This window comes from Chionomys nivalis, chromosome 1 (assembly GCF_950005125.1).
Source record: "Chionomys nivalis chromosome 1, mChiNiv1.1, whole genome shotgun sequence".
Classification (NCBI taxonomy): Eukaryota; Metazoa; Chordata; class Mammalia; order Rodentia; family Cricetidae; genus Chionomys; species Chionomys nivalis.
Window position 1 is genome coordinate 141024709 of NC_080086.1, and position 21000 is coordinate 141045708.

Consider the following 21000-nt stretch of genomic DNA (forward strand, 5'->3'; position numbering starts at 1 on the left):
CCATCTCACTCAGTCACCATGCATCCTCCTGGCACATGGCCTCTTGCAGCTCCAGTCTCACCAGGGTTGCAGCTTATGGCTGTGATGCTCACAGTGGTGCATGGGCCCCTCCAGGCAACTGGAGTGCAAACCTGAAGTCTGAGAACCTCTGCGGGAGGGAGGTTCAAAGCCACCAAAGAAAGACCCTGTAATCCGGAGCTCTGCACTCACAATACATGAAGGGGTTTTGAAACACCCCTAGCTCCCCCACAGCATGTGATTGCATGCATGATGGATGTACCATCCTCTCTCTGGGGGCCTGAGTGCCATCTTCCAAGGAGGCAGCACACAGCTTTCTCAGAGAAGCCACATCCTCAAAACCACACAGAATAAAGTCCAGCTACAGAGCAGGTCTCGGAGCTCTCACGGCAGTGCCCTCCACCCCGCCATCCCAAGGTGGTGGCTCCAGCTCCCCTCTCACCTGTGATTTCCAAGGAATTGCTATCAGCAAAACCAAAATCCCCTGCAAAACACAAGCACGTGTCAGAATACTGCTTTTATCAACCTGTCCCAATTATCCAAGGCCAAGGCTGCCCAGTCCGCAGGGAGTGGGGTTGGGATCGAGAGGCTGGATCCACTCGGCAGCTGCACATACACCCCCTCTGGCACATGGCCGCTTGCAGCATCAATCTCACAAGGGCGGCAGCTGCGTGGCTATGATACTCAGAGTGGTCCATGGCTCGGTCCCCACCAGAAAGCCTCTAGTGGATAAGCCTGGGGTTTGGGGTTTCTTTTTCAAAGTTCGACCGTCACCATTGTTCCAAGTCTGTTTTGCACCAAATGGACCCCCAAAGCCAGAAAGTTCATGTGCAGTTTTCTCCCAACTCCCTAACCTTGATTCCCATATTTGTCCAAAGACAGCCTAGAAATTAACACCACTTCCTCTCAACTCTTCAAAATCCATTTCTAAGCTGGTATGCCACCTCCTTCAGGAGGTCTCCCCTGACTGCTTCCCTGTCCCTCGGCATAATCTGCCTTTAATTTCTGTTCTCTTGATCCACAGGTCCATTCCACCTCCTGGCCCCTGGAATGACAGTCTCTGCATGAACTCACGATCAGGGCCCGCCCACATGTAGGAACACGTATGCACTATGCACACAGACGGACTTGGTTTCCAACCCCTCCACTGGTGACTCAAACTCCTGACTCTGCTTGAAAGGGCCTTGAGGCCAACCACTGTGTACCCCATCTCTCCTTGCCCCCGGGATGGCTAAATTGTGGGGAGGAGGAAAGAATCTGGCCATGCATGCTACCCTTCCTGACCATCATTCCAGCAGACAGCCAGGGGCATTGGATCTCCTGCGCCCTCCCAAAGGTCCTCTTACCTATGGTTTCTGTCATCCAGACTGGAGAGAGAGAGAGAGAGAGAGAGAGAGAGAGAGAGAGAGAGAGAGAGAGAGAGAGAGAGAGAGAGAGAGAGAGAGAACATGTGAATATGAATGCAGAAGTGAGCAAGGCTGAAGGCCTGTTCTCACAGGCCATTCTCTCCCTCCCCACCCCACCCCCAACACTCTGGGAGAGTTCTGCTAAGGTCCTGAAGGTCTGAGGATCCTATGCTAGGACCTAGCAAGCTCAGGGAGGCCTCTAACTCAACCTCCAGATGGGTACACAAAGAGGAAGAGGAGGCATTGGCCAGGTCCCTACAAAGCCAGCACCTCAGGAAGGTCTATCCAACATCATTGTCACTGAGCTTCCTAGGAAAGAGAAAGCCAAGAGAGAGTACAGTGCCCTCCCTTCTGTGGGGAGGGCAGGTCTCACTACCAGGCTTGTGAGCAGAGGTGCTAAAGGGCCTGCTTTAATGAGCCATTAAGAGCCAAGTGTAAATAACATTCTGAGCTCCCTGAGGCCTGAGGCGGGTGCAGCTGAGGGAAATCATTTTACCCTCATTCCTGTCACCTCTGTGGCTGCTACTACAGTGGGAGGGGAAAAAAAAAGGCTTCTGTGGCTGGAATTTACCTAGGGAGCCAGTTCCAAAAGCTTTAACAAACGGAAATAAAACAATGGGCACATAGAGGAAGTGATGAAGGTGGCTTCCATGGCAATAAACCTTAGGAGCCAGGCCCTGTCCCTGAATTTACCCTCTGGCCTGCTCTGGGGCACAGCCAGTCTCTAAACCCTCAGGATGGTAACATTCAGAAACCAGCTTCTTCCGGGCCAACAAGAGGTGGAAAAGATGCGGGGAAAAGAAGGCTATCTAGATAAACCCCACCTTCTTTGGGCTCTGGATACGAAGTCAAAGATGGAGGCTAGGGACCCCAGGGAATACCATTCTTTCTCCTCCTCCTGCAACCCAGGGTGGAGGTAAGTTATTGGCTGTGGCTTCCCAGACAGGTCCTGGCATCCCCTCCATGAAGTCAAGCACACTGGGGTTCTGTCTTTGGGCAGAGTAGTCCCTTGTTCCTTGATTCACATTTCTGCATCCAATATCACAGTGCCCATTCCATGGGATCCCAATTTGACCACAGAAACTCTACACATCATTTTGGTGGCACCAAAGACCGTGAGCAGACAGGACATGTGAGCCCCACACAAGCCTCCACCCAGCTTTGGTTGTGCTGGCTTGTCTTATGTCAACTTGACATGCAAACTGGAGTCGTCTGAAAGGAGGGGTCCTCAATAGCAAAAATGCCTCTATATGATCCACTGTATGATATTTCTTAATTATCACTGATGGGGTGCCATTGTGGGGGGTGCCATCCCTTGGCTGATGGTCCTGGATTCTGCAAGAAAGCAGGCTGAACAAGTCATAGGAAGCAAGCCAGGAAGCAATACCTCTTCACGGCCTCTGCATCAGCTCCTGCCTCCAGGTCCCTGTCCTGCTTGAGTTTCTGCCCTGATTTCCTTTGTTGATGAAACAGCAATGTGGACATGTAAGCCAGATAAGCCCTTTCCTCCCCAACTTGCTTATTGGTCATGGTGTTGCATTGTAGCAATAGAAACCCTAACTAAGACAGGCCATCACCCACATACCCCTCAAGTCAGTGTCCGCACATCATAGACTACCTTCCTTGTTGTCCAAGGCCTTTTCCTGGACAGCTGGGGTAGAGGAGCGGGACTCCAACTCCTCTTTCCCGAATCCTCACAGCCACCCAAGGGCAGCAAGGACACTTTGCTTACCACATGTGTGAACTGGTGTGAGCTGGCAAACTGGCTGGCGGTCTGGAGGGTTGGGTACCTGCCCACATCGAGTGGTTAAAGAATGTGGGCACAGGTGTCTTGTCAGTCATCTTTATACTCCCATTCTGCCTGTGGATGTTTGATCATACAGCCCCACACATATATTTCTCCAGGCATCTGAGACATCTCCGGGACTATGCCATCGTCATGGTGACTGTGATGATGTCAGCTAACTTTACTACTGAATATGCAAAATGCATTAGGCGCTGTGCTACATAGAATCTCCATAAGCGACCTCGTTTTATCCTTACAAACCACCTGGGACACAGCCACTGTGTCTGTCACATTACTGTCTACTAGACTAAAAACTTGAGGGATGGTCTCCCTTGCTTAAGGCCCCTAATGGGGTAAGCAGTAGAGCAGTCATAGCCCAGACTGATCTCACCTACCAAGACACTCACCTGGCAAAGCATACCTGGCACTAGGTACTGTGTTGGAGAAATGTTTCCATGCCCTATACCAGCATGAAGGACACCATCCTATGTTGTCTGCCATCTATCTGCTTGTCAGGCCACTGAGTTCTTGAAGCTGAGCTCCAGATAGGGGTATGGTTATGTGGGTTGCAGACTACACCAACACCGCTGGGAGAGATTCTGGGCTCTACTTACCTTGGTCTGGGTTGAAGATCCGGAAGACATCAGGGCAGCTTACAAGGACCATCTCACCTATTTGAGCAGGCTTCCAGCATGTGATATTGTCCCACATGCCAGGACAACCTGGAGGAGAGAGCTACCGTGAGTGTGTGCCTAGCCATATACACACCACATGTACACAAGTGTACATATACCACAACCAGACACAAACACACTATACACTTCCCACATATGCAAGTACACATAGGCACAACATGCAACACATACTATAGATGTGAACACACATATGCCCCTCCGTAATGGTAAAATATCAACTTGACTTGATTTAGAATCACCTAGGAGATGGTGAGGCACTCCTCTGGTGATGGGGAGGACATCTCCAGAGAGGATTTACTAAAGAGCAAAGATCCATCCTGAATGTGGATGATATTACCTGTGGGTAAGCTGGTATCCTGGGAAAAATAAAGCGAAGGAAGGAGGAAACTAGTGGGGTGCTAGCATTCTCCATTTCTTTGCTTCTTAGGCACCATAACATAGGCTGAGCTCCTCTACTGGGCCTCCAACAACCACAAACAAAACTCTAGAAACTGTGAGCTAAAATAAATCTTTCCTTAAGTTATTTCTATTAGGTATTGCAATTGGGTGATAATAATAGTAAATTGCAGCCACAAACCATAAACAAGTAACACACAGACACACATTTTGAATAAACTGTTCAGAAGTTGGCCTTTGTAGGAGGCAAACAGTTTATGAGAGTAGAAGGGGCGTCTTCCTGGGTGGGGAAAGCTGGCTCGTGCACCTGGAAAAGCGCTCCAGGAGTAGTTTAGAAAGCCGCTGTGGGAGTTCCAGAGCAGGAGGCTCTGTGGAAAGCCCTCTTCGTGCCACAGTTCACCTGAAGCCTGCCAGACTCCTGTGTTCCCCTAGCCTCCCCATCACTGCAGCATCTGGCCTCATATTCACATCCACAGTGAGTCTCGCTTCTCCATGGGAAGTGGGGTTGAGGCCAGACCAGCTGGCCTGAGGCTGCACCCCACAGCCCACCTCCTTCCCGGCATAGGCTTGGAGCAATGATCTACCACCCACAAAGCTGGCCTCTGAAGTGAGGTCACAGCTCCCCCAGCCGAGAGGATGGAAAGTATCCAGACGGAAGCTCGGAAGTGACCACAGAAAGACTTGGAACAGGAGGAGGTGATGGAGGCAGAGACCTTGAGGAGGCTAAGGTCAGAGCCTTGTTGTGGGGATTGGGTGGCAGAAGGGAAGAGACCAGTACATAGCGAGACTTCAGAACCCCCAAGTCTTCCTGGAGCAAGCAGTGAGGAAGAGTAAATCAGTCTCGCCTAGCTCTGATTTGGGAGGTTTTGGTGGCTCCTGGGATCCCTGTCCTTCTGTGGATGCTCTCCCCTTGTGGCCATCATCTCCTCTCTCTCTCTCTCTCTCTCTCTCTCTCTCTCTCTCTCTCTCTCTCTCTCGCCCTCCTCTGAACACTGCAGCAGCACTCAAGGTCAACAACAACCACTTCGCTGCCAAATCTGAGGAACAATTTCAACTCCAGCCGGGTTGTACTCTGTCCACCTGACTGGCTGCAGATTCTGGAAGTCATTCTGTCTTGGGCCACCTGCCCACTCACCTTGGATGAGCTCATCCCGCTCAGGGACTTAACAGAATGATGTGCAGACATTTCTAGTCTTTGGCCTCCAGCCGCTTTCTGGGCTGACCCCCAAGGTTAGTTACCAGCTGCATGTTCCCACTTAGAGGGGCCAAAGGCAAGTCAAACACAGGATTTCTGGATGCCACCTAGACCCTCCTATAACATCGTATCTTTTTCAACACAGCTGAAATGGAGAGGGAGTCACTCACTCCATCTCCGTCTTGAACATCATCTAGCACTCCTTGGTTCCCTCCAGACATCACTGGAAACTATCAGCCTCCACTGGACTCACAGGCTCCTCCTAGATCGCCCTTAGCTAGGACCAAAATCTTTTCAAATTGTGCAGCTCAGTGACCCCCCACAACAACAAGTAAAATCTATGTTATTCCTACCCCAATTCATAAGCATGACACCTGTTGTCCCTGCCCTGCCTACCTAGCCCTGTCCCTACCTAGCCTGCCAGGCTAACTTCTCCTTAAGCACATGAGTAGTGAGACATGTCCTTTTGGTTGTGAGCCTAGCCTTTAAGGGCTGAGCCAGACCAGGAGCCATTTCTCCCAAGAAAAGGATGAGAAGAAGAAGAAGAAGAAGAAGAAGAAGAAGAAGAAGAAGAAGAAGAAGAAGAAGAAGAAGAGGAGGAGGAGGAGGAGGAGGAGGAGGAGGAGGAGGAGGAGGAGGAGGAGGAGGAGGAGGAGGAGGAGGAGGAGGAGGAGGAGGAGGACGGGGGGAGGGTGGGGAGGGGGAGGGGGGAGGGAGAGGAGGAGGAGGAAGAGGAAGAGGAAGAAAAAGAAGAAGAAGAGGAAGAGGAAGAGAGGAGTGAGGAGGAGGGAGCCCAGGATCTACCACACACAAGGGTCAACAATGGCAGCACGAATAGTGACATAGCAGAGAGTAGGTGACAACGGTGGAGGGGTCTGGAGACGGGTTCAGAAGCAGGTCAGACAGCAGCTGAGAGCTTCGGGAAAGGAACCTGACCTACAGAGGGTCTACAGATGGGAGAACTTCAGTGTCCCATAAGGCAAGTGAGTGACTGCCCACGCCCCACCTCCCAGGACTGCTAGGGGGACTAGCCAGTTCCTACTCGGAAAGTTCTATGATCAGCACCATGCTGGGTCCATGCACATTGGTTGTCACTGACTTTAGTTTCATTATTTCAATTAGATGTTCCTCAAATCACTCCTTCAAGAGGAAGCCCTACTGAGGAGATAGAAGCTCAATGGACAGCTGCTGACAGGCTCAGAGGAAACCTGAGCAGGCAAAGGGGTGGCCTGGGCAGGCTTCATGACAGCATGGTTCACAACTTCTGGCAGCCCACAGTATTCTCAGCTTCTAGGTCTCTGAGAAGTTAGACCTTGCTGCTTTGGCATCCACACTAGTACTCTGGCCTGTGACATCCTGCCCATGGAATGACACCCTCTAGGAGTGAGCGAAATTGCTAAAGCTCTATATGCTGGGTCCAAGTGTACAGAGACTCAGAGGACCAGATGAGGAAAGTCACCTATGTCCCAAGAGGTCATTATCAACGATTCCTGTCCACCCAGGATGTCTAGCCAGCACACAGTTGGCTCTGACATCATGTCCTTGAAAGAGACCCAACAGCACATCTTTGGCTGCCATGGTTCGTGCTGTGAAATACCCATGGAGCATGACCATGTCTGGCCCATACCCCAGAAGCCCTGGCCAGCAGATGTTCCCATAATTGGAGCATTAGGCCCTGGCACAACCAGCTGCTCTTCTAGCTGATAATGCTGAGGTACGGGGACCACATAGAAGGCACAGATGTAAGAGCTGGGGGGCAAGGAGGTGGCAGCAGCCAGGATCCTGAGCTGGGGTCCAGCAGCGGAGGCAGGATAAGTAATTCATGCTCTTAATGAAAGCTTTCCCAGTGACTCCACTGTGTCGGGTGGACATGAAGCTCACAAGAAGACAAAGCTGTAGGAAGGGCAGGGCATCCATCCTGAATCTGCCTAGAAGAGCCCAGATTTATGATATGGTCTTCTCCACTGTGATTCAAAGACTAGTGTCAGAGCAAGGGTCAGGTGTCTGTTGGTACCCCCCAAATATAAATGGCCAGATCTGGAATCTGGAACAGAGAGATCATAAGACTAATCCTTGGGGATTGCAAGAATCACTGGGACTACTTTGTGGTCTATCTGTCAAGTTCCTTGCCCAGGGTTTCCAATGATGTACCTGTCACAAACCTGGAATTTCTCCCAGTCCTTCATTTTGTCCCCAGTTTTGTCTTCTCAGCAGGCCAGGCTATCAAGAAAGCCCAGAAAAAGACCTCCAGGACCCCAGGACCTACAAGGACCCTCCACCTATAAAGACTCACCACCTTTAGGCAGGACAGGAGGTGGGCTCACAAGAGGCCTTTAGGTTTTCTGACTGAGGACAGAAACTTACATCCCCACCACACACAGAGTGAACACATGCAGTTTCCACAGCTCAGAACAGTTAATTTTGTGCTAACTGAAGCCTTCACAATGCCTGTGCTCCTGCACTCTGCTAACTGAAGTCTTCACAATGCCTGTGCTCCTGCATGCTCCTCTCCTTTTCTCTCCCTTTCCTACTTTTCCTTCTCATTTGCTCATTAATTCAAAAGAGATTCAGAAAAGACATAATGAGTTCAGCAGTACAGATGAAGCAAAAGCAGCCAGTCTGGGCCTCGCGAAGCTCACAATGGTCTGGAATATTGTGCTGAGTGAGATGCTAGTTTCCTATTGGGGCTTGAAGTTAATAAGGAAATTAAGCATCTTTGGGCAACACAAGTTACTATCATACTGTCCTGGAGGAAGGAGGCCTGAAATGAGTCTCCCCTAGCTCGCCTAGCAAGACTGCTAGAGGCTTGAGGGAATGAACCTTTCAATAACCCCAGATTCAAGTGGTCACCAGTGTCCTTTGGCTTCTGTTCCTTACTCCCAGCTTCAAAATTAAGAGCTTGGAATCCAAGCTTCCTCAACTCTCCCATTTTCTCTCACATTTAAAGACTTTCATGATCACTCTGCATTCATCCAACCAACCCAAGGCTCTCTCCCTATCACCAGATCATGGGCAGACAGATACCCTTTGTCAGGTAAGGTCAAACATTTGCAGGTGTCAGGGACTGAGAGGGAAGAATGTGTCCCTAAAAGATAGCAGAGAATCTTTCTGTGCCTGCCATAGAGGACGTTTAAGATACTATCCAGGTGATCCAGTTTTGTGATTCAGAGAGATGACATATTAGCAAGAATGGGACATAAAGTCATGCCAAGATCTGGTGGTAGCCCAGGGACCACAAAGGAATTGATTCAGTACTGAGTGACAATGGTCTTGTACCCTGTAAAGAGTTGACTCTTGTATTGGTTTAATAAAATTCTGATTGGCCAGTAGAAGTATAAGTGGGACAACCAGAATAGAATTCTGGGAAGAGAAAAGGCTCAGTCTGCAATTGTCACCCAGAAACAGAGGAAGCAAGATGAGAATGCCTCACTGATAAAAGGTACCAAGCCACGTGGCTAACACAGACAAGAATCATGGGTTAATTTAAGATGTAAGAGTTAGTTAATAAGAAGCCTAAGCTATTGGCCAATCAGTGTTGTAATTAATATAGTTTCTGTGTAATTATTTGTGTCTAGACAACCAGGAAACAAATGAGCAGTTTCTGCCAACAATTCAGAGTAATGGCAGTAAAGATGGGTAGGACTATGTAGGACAGATTAGAAACTGGAACAATAGGTCATAGTGAAGACAGGACTGGAATATGGCATAGATGGCTAGCACTCTCCAATGTCATGTGACTACTACTGACCTCTAAGCCCTTAGGAAGGAAGTAAAAGAGGTAAAATAGTCTCCAAAGCTACACTGGGCCTCCACTACTCTTCTCTCTGTTCCTTCCCAGCAGCACCCTTGAGACCACATACTGTTGTGGAGTGTTTAACTGGTCAAAGATGTGTTACAATTGTTTATGCTGCATTTGTTAAATGATGTAAAGATGTAGTGCTTTGCCTGCCTAAGACAACTGATTGGTCTAATAAACAGCTGAATCGCCAACAGTTAGGCAGTAGAAGGATAGGTGGAGCTGGTAGGCAGAGAGAATAAAGAGGGAGAGAAATATAGGTTGAGGGAGAGAGAAAAGAAAACAAGAGAGAGGGGGAGACCGGGGTCAACCAGCCAAGCAGTCACCAGCCATCCAGACACGGAGTAGGACATACAGAATGAAAGAAAGGTAAAAATCCCTGAGGCAAAATAAGATGAGAAGAAATGGGTTAATTTAAGTTCTAAGAGCCAATGGGACAAGTATAAGATAAGGTCAAGCATTCATCACTAATAATAAGTCTCCATGTCATGATTTGGGAGCTGGTTGGTGGCCTGAAAGAAAGTCTGTTACAAATACAACAGGTCTCAATGTTGCAACAGGGAAAGAGCCTGGGTCTCATAATGACCAAGCAAAACTAAATTCTATCTTCCCACTATAGCTAACCATACTGACCGATGACTTATATAAGAAAAAAAAAAACAGTCATTGTTCTAGTTTTTGGATTTTAAGGCTGCTCATAACTGCAACATAGCCTATGAGATAATGACTCGCCTACAAGAGAGGTAAGAAAGTATCACTGGTATCACCCTGGTTTCTGACTTGAGCATCTCTATGGATGGATGATGAAATGAATGGGTATGAAGATGGAGAGATGGATGCTTGAATGTATAAATATGTATATGGATGGGGGCAATGGGTGGGTAGGTAGTAGGTGGAAGGGTGATGGATGGACAGACAGACCTGTCACAATGTAAGGACTAGTTAGACACCAAATGGTGAGAGAATTAGACAAGTTGAAAATCATGTTTGACCTCACATATGCTGAATTTGAGAGAGTAGTAAGGGCCAAAATTAAACCAGACGAGAATGGGTAAGGTGGCCAGGGTAACTAGATGATTATCCAGTGAGAAAGTGAGTCCACAGAACACTCAAGAGTGCCGAGGTTTAGAAGTGGAGCTGGCAAAGGAGGCTGCAGAGCAAAAGAGGGCAGGGCAATGAGACATCAGCCGGGAACGTGGGTTTCTGAGAGAAGATGCTCAAGTCCCCACCTTTAGAGTGGGCCTTGATCCCCTTAGAGCTTGCTTCACTTGAGGGTCCCCGGCCCAGTCCCTCCTGGTGACCTCTCTCTACTCCCCAGGGCACCAGCCCCGCCTTCAGTCCTCCCGGCTCAATCCACATAAGCCCGACTGAGGAATGAGGGCGCCATGGGCCAGGAGGTGCTACACACTTTGAGGGTTGTGTGCACCTTCCTTTCGACATGACACTCCATGCCAAGCAGCAGCGACTCTGTGACAGCAGGGGAGACAGAATTCACTTAGGCGAGGAGCGGAGAGAGAGTGCATGAGCCATTAGTCTTTGAAGGGAACAGAATGAGGAGCTAATCAGAGGTTGTCATGGTGATGATTCTGTCCAGTTCCACATAGAGTTCAAAACTCATGAGCCCAGGGACACCAGAGCGACAGACAAAGCCACGGTCCTCCTTTCTTTTCAAGATCCACTCAGGGATGTGCAGGTATTCTTAAAGAAAGTCCTCCATTTGAGCGTGAAAAACAATTTCCTGGAAAAAAAAATCACTTGACAGCCAAGGTTTCTTGTCTCATCAAATGAATGCCACCCTCCTTCCTGTGATGTGAGTTCTAAAGGGAAAGGGGTGGAGCTGAGGGCAGCATATCTCCAAATGTGAGCCCGAGCCAGCAACACACCTGACAACCTCCCAGAATGCAGATGTTTGGGCCCCAGTCAGCCCAAGACATCCTGTACAAGATACCCCGGGACCACCCAACAACCTGTGCTTAGCAACCCCCCAGGAGAGTCTGATACATGCTTGAGTTCCAAATGGACCAGCTTCTGGAGAACATTTCTCTGAGAAAGTTCCTCAGAGCAAGGGTTTCTACAGACACCCACTTCGTGCTTGGGCCTGGTCAGTGTTAGAGCAGCTGGACAGCCAGCAGGGTCAGGGGTGGGTGGGGATTGGGTGGGGCTAATCTAGGCACCTGAACTCTACCTAGGCAACCTGAAGGTCTCTCTCCTGACCTGCCCCAGGGCTGCAGGCCGTGCCCATCACTTGCAGCATCTGGCGCTCCCTAAAGACTAGCCAGACATCAGCTCTTCTTAGACATAGGATGGTTCCCAGGTTCACGGCTCAAAGCCCTATGAAAGAGGAGGTGGTGCTGGCCACAACCTAGACAAACCAACCCTGACCCAGGTAGAGGGATCAAAAGGCGCTACACGGCCTGTGGTGTATAGACCAGCCCCAGGTCCCGTGCACGGCAGGCCCCTCTCCTTGTCCTCCTCCTCCTCCAAGGGCACAGCGCAGCAGAAAGGGAACTCCCCAGTTAGGAGTTCTGGGCACCCACCCAGAGCTGGCTGAGACTCTCCGTGTGACTTGCCAGTGACAGCACCTCTGGCTCTAGCCGCTTCATGTGTCATACGGCAGAGCCAGACTCAGAGTTGGCTCAAGTCCCGTGTAGGATCAGGGATTTGAAAAGAGAAACAAAACACTGAAACATACCTCCTCCCAGATCCTCGTCCCAAGAAACCCCTTCAACACTTGCTCGGAATGATGGGGTGGTATTTCTGACCCTGAACATCAGGAAGATGGGGGAATATAGGGGCCTTCCCACGACAGTAATCCCCACCACACAGGGCCACACAAGGGCCTCGCCTCCAACACACCAGGTTTTCATTCCAACAGACCCTGTTTACTAGAAATGCCATGGCTGTCTCCTAACTTTATACTAGAGCTGAGAAATCCCCGCCACCAGTGACAGCATCACCCTGTTAAAGTCACTTGTGTGCAGTGGTGATGCTGGTGGGAACACCCGCCTCACTGCCAGCCATGGGAAACAGCACAGCACACACCATCATGTGTGGTGTAGAATAGCTGACTAAATCCTTGGCCCATGGAATCTACTACACTGTACTTTCAATGTTATTTCACAGTGTACTTAACTTCTCGATTTTACTGTAAAGCGTTCTGCCATGTTGTGCATTCTCACACATCGCCTGTTTACAGTCTCTGAACTGCACGGTGTGGCCATGTGCAGGGGCTGACCAGACCACCAAAGCCTGTATTCCTGCACTGGGTGGTGATTTAAAAGGTTCACCATTCTCAGATGGTCCTGACACTGAGAAACAAGTGTGTGTGTGTGTGTGTGTGTGTGTGTGTGTGTGTGTGTGTGTGTGTGTGTGTAAAAGCTGCCCTGAGCTCAGCTGAAGCAAACTGGCAGGCTTTTTCCTTCACTTTCAAACGTGTCCCAGAGTTACCACTGCTCTCTGGCAGTGTCTACACAGATCAGTGCTCAGGGACAATACAGCTGGAGAGCCAGGAGAGGACTGCAGCTGACCAATCCCTACTCTCCCCAACCAAGGCTAACAACACAACACAGCTCTTAACCCATGCCTCTCCCAGATATAATGAGATCTTAGCCTGATTTAACAGTTCTATGGCCCTTTTTCTAATACCTGACATCACGTGGGCACAGTGATGGAGGTGGTTCTCTAGAGTTACCAACCTTGGACACAAACTTTGGACACACTTTCCGACCATCCAGAGGCTCGCTCTGAGAATACACCTCCTTGGAACCTTTGCCCTGATGTTGCTGACTTTGGCTGTGAGTGGGAAGGGACTGTCCGTTGGTACCTTAGAGTGTTCCTAGGGACTTCAATGACACTGCAAAGTACATTGAGACGGTTCCCGCTCCAGGGTCACAAGGTTGTTTAACCCGACAGCTCGGGTGAAGACACCTCTAGAGGCAGGCATAGGCTCATCTGAGGTTCAAGAGGACATGAAGACCGTCCCTCAGAGGCTGACAACAGGGATAAGCTGTGCAGACCCTGAACCCCGGCGTGGTGCACAGAAACTGCCTATTCAGATGCTTGTTTGCAGCAGATCAGACCACAGGCCCTTTAGACTGCAGATTTGATGGATGCCGCACTCATCACAGCCTTCCCAAGGGGCCTTCCTCCCTCTGCCCTCGCCCTTCCTCCGTGGACTGTCCACCAATGAAGCACTTATACAGACACCCTTTGCCGTTGTGCCGTTCTGCTCCGAGCAAGGCAGGCCCTCTTGAAGACAAACCCAAGGTCGTCTTCTTCGTCCCACAAGTCCTCGTGTTTCCAACCAAGAGGAGAGCTAGAACTGGGGAGCCTTTTCACTCTTCAACTGCCCTGTAGTAGTGGATTGGGGGAGCTGGGATCTCTGGACCTATCCAAAAGTACACACCAACTCTTACCACCCAGGCGTGGGGTTTTAGATGACAGACAAGGAAGCGAGAAAGGGATTCTCTGAGGGAATAACTTCATCTTCAGATGGAAAGAAGCGCACTGCTGACTTCGGTTGACAAGCTGTGAGCAGACGTGCGCGCTGAGGACCTAAGTGTGTCCGCTAACACACACTCTCTAAGGGCCCCCCACACACACACAGTTCTCACCTGAGGTAAGCCACTGCTACCTAGATTTGCTCTCCCGCCCTCCATCCTCCCCTCAGCTCTCTGAAGCCAGGGCTGGTTCTCAACTCTCCCTCCTGTGACAGGATATTTGATCACACTATGGGAAAGGGGCCTTCTGATTGGTTTAAAGAGCTGAATGCCCCATAGATGTGAATGACCTATAGCTAAGGGAGAGAGGCTAGGCAGGACTTTCGGGGAGAGAGGAACTGGAGATGAATCTAGGTGCTCGAGAGATGCCAGTGAGACACTGAGGGTGTCAGACAAACAGCATGGAGGAGAGGTAGAGAATCATGTGGCAGAACGTAGATTAAGAGAAATGGGATAATTCACATTATAAGAGCTAGTTGGGGAAAAAGCCTAAAAAAGGCCAAGCTTTATAATTAATAAGAAGTCTCTGTGTTATTATGTGGGGGCTGGCAGTTCAAAAAAGTCCAAATGCATGTGCGACTCCACTCCCCTCTCTCTCAGAAAGTCTTTCCGGACAGTTCCAAATGGTGTCTACCGTGCCAGAAGAACTCTGACCTAGCAGAAGGTGGGAAGCCTTTAGGGAGACTTGCAGACGCAGAGACGTTGAGGTCCTCAAGCCTCCCTGCTTCCTGCAGATGACAGCTGCTAGGCATTTATCCCCCCTCCATGATACCCAAGAAAATGGAGGTGTGACATGTCTTCAGAGGTGATATGGAAGGCCTGCCGCGCCTCAGAGTGTGCCGTCCTGAGGCAACATGCTCCAGTGACTGAGGACGTAGACAGCCCCAGTTCAGGCCCCACTAGCAATGACCCGTGTCCTTAGCAAGGTGCAGGATTTCCTTGCACCTCTTTCTTCATCTAGGAAGCCTGTATCCATAGTGTTCTCCCATTGCTCCTGGCTCATGCACTGTCTGATGCCCACCTATCCCTCAGACTGGTTTTCATACCGCTAGCTTCTCACCAGAACCTCCTGGGAGCTATTGAATGTCATGTAATTATGTCAAGCCAAGATTCTGGTTTAATCTGGACTGTGGCTTGGCAATACTCTCCTCAAAGATTCCCTGGTGGGTGGGTATTCCAAGCTACTCAAGCCCTTCCTACTCCTCCTGGCCCTCACCTTTCCTCTCCAGGGAAGCCCCTCCCACCACCACTAGCCCCTACTTGTATCAGAGAAAAACACCCTATGGGCAAGCCTGTCTTAACAACTCCTTTGGCTCGGTGTACAAGTGAGGAGTTTAATTACACTGTGCACAGCTTCACGCAGTATGCCTTCACCTCTCTTTCCTCCCCTCCTGAAAGTGGCCATTTGGGACCAATGGCTCCAGGTCAGGATGCAGGCCACATGGGGTCAACCCCATGCTAAGGTAGACAGGCACTGGATAGCTATTATCTTCAGAACCCACTTTCCCAACCACGCAAAGAAGCCACTAGATCAGAGATTCTTCACAAGAGCTTTTGGTTTCCTACCACTGTGTACCTACCTATCTGTCCCCCTTCCTCAGTTTCCCTACTTGGTGTGGGCTAGAGTCCACCTTCTGGTCTGGCAGCAAAGCAGCCATGCCCTGCTGGGAGGACCTCCCCCATCAGTCTTAGCAAGAATGTCTCTGCCATAGAGCTGGTCCAGCAGAAATTCTGTTAACTGGGCTGCAGTTTAATAAAGTCTTCAAGCAGATTGTTCTCAGAAGAGCTAGATGAGTCCAGAGAGAAAGGCGCACCTCTCGGGATGTCGTGGAGCCCCACCCTCAGGCAGATTCAACCTGCTCTGTAGGAGAGGAGCAGGAGAAAAGCATAACATCTCTGGGATGCCCACCCAACCTCCCCTACACCTGTAAGGGGAGCTGGAAGAAGACCCCTGGGTCTTACCAGGATCTGTGCCTCTCCCTCAGAACATGAACTGCTAGGAGGCACTTTTTTTTTTTTAATCCTTGGGATCATTTGAGGGATCAGGCTAAAGTAATATGCGGCCCACATCCAGTATACAGTATAGGAGCTCCACATAACCAAAGCCCTGGTCTTGGCTTCTGCTTTCCACCCTGGCTTCTTCTGCTGGACCCATCAGATAGGAAGTGACCCCACGCCCTTACCTCCAGCTGGCCAGATGCTCTATAGCCCAACTACACAGCCGTCACAGCTGTGCTCCTGCTGCCACTGGTCCCAGGTGGCCTCTGAACCAGCTTGTTGGCAGCTGCTACCCAGACCAGGCCCAAGAGAAAACGGTGGCCGCTTGAAGCCATCCAGAAGAACCCATCCCAAGACAGTCACAAGGAAAGCCACCCAGTGTCACTATGCAGGGCAAATGTAGAATACCATGGCCTCAGAGGGTGTTCTGAAGACTCCAGAGTTTCACACCCTCCCACCCCTTCTACAAAGCTAGCCTACACATGCCAAGGACACCAGGACTGTGCCTCCTCACTCACCTGGGGAAGACTCATTTAGGCCCATCAGGTCATTGGCCCTCTGAATCCTCTCCAGGCACATGGCTTGCTCCTTCTTGAAGATGCAGTCAGAGTGCATAGCAATCGCCTGTAAGACAAGAGGAACAGAAAAGAGAGTGAGGAGCTCCATTGACAGCCCCTCTGCTTTAACTTAGAAATAAAGTGTTAATAAGGAGGAGGGTGACAGACCTCAGACCAGCAGCGGCACCAACATCTGCTTTGTCATAGATGCCATGAGGGCTCTCCCCAGACCCCAGCTGGACCCACAGGCTCCTGAGCCTTAGTGTGTGTGGATGCATGCTAGATAAACATTGCAGAGGGACGAGTTTGGGTTTCATCATTTTTCTGTTGCAGATATTATTCAACTTGTTCCAAGACACATGGTCAGGTAGCAGGGTTTGAATCTGACACTCTGGCTCCTGCTGCACTTTAGGGGAAGGTGGGATCTGGTAAACTGAGAGCTATAGGAACAAGTCTTCCTCAGCAGACAAAGGGGTAATGGCAGGATTCAGGGCTCTCAGCACTCTCTTTCAGAGGAGGAAAGACAGGCTCATAGGGAGTATGGTGCAAAGCCCCTCTCATTTCCCACAGCAGGAACTTTACAGCCATACCCTATTATCACGATAGATGGCCAAGTTCATGTCCATCAATCCCCACACCAGAAATTATTCCTGTGGCAAAGATCTGAGCTTCTAAGGGCCATGTCCCAAGACAGATACAACCCCAGCTGCCCACAGAGAGAGGAACATGTCAGTCCTGTCGCATAGGGAGATACAGATCAGAATGCTAGGGACCTGGGGCTCTAAGGACAGCCTTGTCCTGTCCCGAATGGAACTTTCCTCCTGTCCTTACCTTCACCCTTGCTCTAGAGAGATCTGAGCAGAGGACAGGGCCTTGAGTTTAGATGTCAGAGGGTTTCATGGGATGGGGACCAGAAGACAGTTCTGTGGCCCTAACCAGGGACCCTGCACACAGTGGAGCTATCCAGATCCTATGCAACTCTAAATGCCACCGCACATGTCACCATCTTAATAGACCTGTAAATTCTATGACAACTTCCAGTCCAATCAACACCAGTCTTGAGGAAAACCATTTATCTAATTCACACCACAGAAGCGTGAGTGGTACAGTGTATGTGTGTATGTGTGTGGGGGGGTAAGTGTTGGCAGAAGTTAACAGACATGCCAGCCTAGGGGACGTCTTGGCTGAGAGAACACAGAATTAACTGGTTCTCCAGGTGGAGACCTGGTACCCCTGTGGAGGGGCCCTTACCACGGGCAGCAGGAGGAGAGCAGTCAGGAAGCACCGCAGGGCTCTGGCCATGGTGCTTCCGGCCCGGCCTGGCCTCGGCTCTGGCTGCTGTTCCCAGCAGTGGAGAATCAGCACCGCTGTCCACAGGCTAAAGGGAAGGAAAGACAGCACAAGGTGTCAACGGCAGTGGGTTCCCAGTCCAGGCTTCCAGACCTGGTAAATCCTCAGGGCCTGAACTCCTTCTCTTTCACCCTTCTGTCCTACCAACATGAGTTGAGCACCATTTGCACTGAGCCCACAGTAGGGCACCACATGCGGGTACATGCCAGCTCAGCCACTAGGAACCCTCTAGGGCAGCGTATTCCTCTGCAGTAGACCAGCTGTCTCCACGTCTCAACATTCTCTGCTTCCACTTGGAACAGCATTTTGGCTGGCATATGCATGCCCACCTAGCTGTGACATTTACCAGGCTCCCTTGTTCTCAGGCACAAGCATGAGCCTCTTGTGCAGGGCACACATGCTCCCAGCTCCTTCTCTTTCCCTTCTAAGTGCGGGCCACCTCTTCAAGGGGAGGTGGAATGATATCCCAGCAGTTGGAGAATGACACTGGAATGGAAGCCAGGATCACGGTACAGTCTGTGGCAGCAAGACACCATTCCAGGTTGTGTGGCCAACTTTAAACAGCTCTGGTATGGAGCTATAAACTTCGAGAGCACCTGCTCACTCTGCGAGGGCTTCTTTGCTCCCACTACATCGTTGGGACGAGTGCATTCCCCTTTCATCCTGTCCCACCGCACTTTGTCCTTGGTGACTGCTAAGGGGTATGCTGCTTGCTCTCAAGGACAGGTGTGTGAGGTCCAGCACCCCAGAAGGGACCAGAAAAGCTACAGATCACTGAGGAAACTGGGGTAACTGAGCGCACATCGTCGGAGCCTGTTCTGCTTCTACAATTGACCATTGATGGAAATACTTTGCCATTCAGGAGTTCTGCACTTAGGAAGGTTTGCCCTTGGACAGAAAGCTAGACATGCAAGGCTACTCACTGCAGCAGCATCACACTGGTCCTGCCAAGCAGAGCGCTGTCATCCCTTTGGAGGGGTGCTGGCTATGACTACATTGCTGTGGGAAGGATTATTAAGTAGGCCTATCAGAGCACGGCTAACACAGAGGGGCTTCACTCTGGAGGCCTGAGGAGCTGAAACAAGCCTGCCCCCTGTACCCACATGTCCTGTGTGCCCAGATTTTGTCACGGATGCCTCTGTACCTCTAATGTGTGGTCTTAACATCCTCTTTCAACCCTTTTGGCTCCATGAGGTAATAAACAAATACCCAAAATGAGGAATGAAGAGCGGCAATAGGAAGATGAAGAGAGGAGAATGTCCCTCCCCAGTCTTGGGCTCACTCAGAGATGCTGAGGAGGCCTCAGACAGCTAATAAGTACTGGGGAAAAGGGGCAAGTAGGGCTGGGTGGGTTGAAAGAAATCTGGGAACAAACATAGGTCATGCATCTAGGCTTGAGTTCCTATTCCTCCCCCAAGGCTCTTTACCCTCCTCATAGCTACAGGCAGCCTTGGTTGTAGTAGTGATGGCTCCCCCAAAAGCTGTGGTCACCTCTACCAGTCTGAGATCCCAGACTCTGCCTGCAAAAATGACTTCAGGCTTGATTAGGATAGAGGAATACCTAGTTCTGGGTACCTCAGCAGGAGTGAGAAGCCATCATTCCCAGCTACTCCAGGACAGAAAATCCACTAAGAACAAAATGTCATCTGAGCTCCGAGCTGACTCTCTTTCACCTTGAGTAATCTCAAGATGAAGACTCCAAAACAGAGCTGTGGTCCCCAGGGAAACACTTTAGGAGCACACTGTCCCCAGATATACCTACCTCCTCTCCATCCCAGATCCTTGCAGCCTAGTGCAGCCTGGGGCCAGCTGCCAGGCTGGCCCTCCCATTGAGTTGTGGAGACAGGCTTATAGGGGTTCTGCATCAGTCCTTGTCAGAGGACAAAGAGAGCTGCAGCCCTAAGGTCCTCTCTGGTGGAGGGAACGTAACGGCAGAGAGCCAGGGGGTGGGCACTGGTATTCTAGCCTTTCCCTCTCCTTGTCTTTCCACTCTCCTCTCTGAAGCAAATGAGCATAAAAGCATGTCATGTCCACAGACACTAGCCCACCCTTACCCACAGGGCTTCTACGTGGAAGCATCAATATGATCACCTGTGACAACACCTCCCCTCATAAGTCCCCTTATGGAGACCCAGAGCCATGTACAGAAACTACTAGCTCACAGACATATCGAGGTCACACGAATTCCAATTGGTGTTAATAATAAAAAACCAGAGTCAAATATTAGGGGGTGAAAGCTGAAAGATCAGAGAAGCAGAGCAGCCAGTCACTAGTTCTTACCTCTACAAAATCCTCAGAACCAAGGGGGCAAGATCTGTCTCTAGAATCCTCAGGCTAAATACCGTGAGCTCTTGTCTCCTCCCACTTTATAGTCCTCTCTCCACCTAGCCATATCCCTTCCTGTCTCCACCTCCTAGGTGCTGGGATTAAAGGCTTGTGACTCCCAAGTACTGGGATTAAAGTTGTGAGCCACCACCGCCTGGCTCTGTTTCTCTTTGTGACTGGATCAATCTACTCTAACCCAGGGTGGCCTTGAACTCACAAAGATCCATCTGCCTCTACCTCCCAAGTGCTGAGATTAAAGGTGTGCGCCACCACTGCCTGGACTATATGACTAACTAGTGGCTAGCTCCCACACTCTGATCTTCAGGCAAGATTAATCTGTTAAAGCACACACTAAATATCACCACACATCACCTCCTGTAGATATGGACGGGGATCCTAGGTTCTGTGTGTAGCCTCCAAGACAAATCACAATTCAGGGAGAAATCCATAGTGCTGACACAGGAGCCATGAGGGCACACAGGTAAGTATCTTCCCTTGGGGCAACCACTAAGCTAGAGCTGGGGTCCTGGGTTACCATTGCTGCTCCACCTGATCCGCACCACAGAGGGCTCGGGTCCTGGCTTCTCCTCCTGACTCTGGAGACCTCACATAACATGGCTCTCTGCGACTTCCAGTACATCCGGACTGCCCCCACTCTTTCCCAGTAGCACCTAGTACACGGTTTCCACAGTGTTCCGTGGAGACCAGACACAGTACTCCACAGGCCACCGTCCCACGTGTCCCCTAGATCTGCCACACCAGTCTGTTGCCTCTGCCTCAAAACTTTTTGGAGATGCAAGCATCCCTATCTTGGAATGAGCCAGGCCACCACAGGTCTAAAAGACACCCCTAGCTTAAGGAGAGATATGAGGCCCTTTGACTGGGCCACCCTGCATGCCCCCCCCCCCGCCCAGTGCTCCCTGGGCTCCTAACGGTGCTAGGCAGGTGGCTCTGAGAACAGGGAGGCTCTGCCTCCAAG

General features: G+C 50.5%; 1 protein-coding gene across 6 annotated transcripts in view; it reads right to left on the reverse strand.

The window, feature by feature from the left end:
• The window catches only part of Adcyap1r1 (ADCYAP receptor type I), a 111123-nt gene that overhangs the window by 26981 nt on the left and 63142 nt on the right, over positions 1 to 21000 (reverse strand). For 5 of the 6 annotated variants that reach the window (XM_057762788.1, XM_057762781.1, XM_057762774.1 and 2 more), the window contains 5 exons: positions 17598 to 17724; positions 16308 to 16413; positions 3825 to 3932; positions 1365 to 1385; positions 461 to 502 (listed from right to left, as the gene is read on the reverse strand). In XM_057762788.1, coding sequence (XP_057618771.1) covers positions 461 to 502; positions 1365 to 1385; positions 3825 to 3932; positions 16308 to 16413; positions 17598 to 17724 — 404 coding nt within the window. The remainder of the gene's footprint in view (positions 1 to 460; positions 503 to 1364; positions 1386 to 3824; positions 3933 to 16307; positions 16414 to 17597; positions 17725 to 21000) is intronic. The other variant, XM_057762809.1, reaches the window with a different exon arrangement.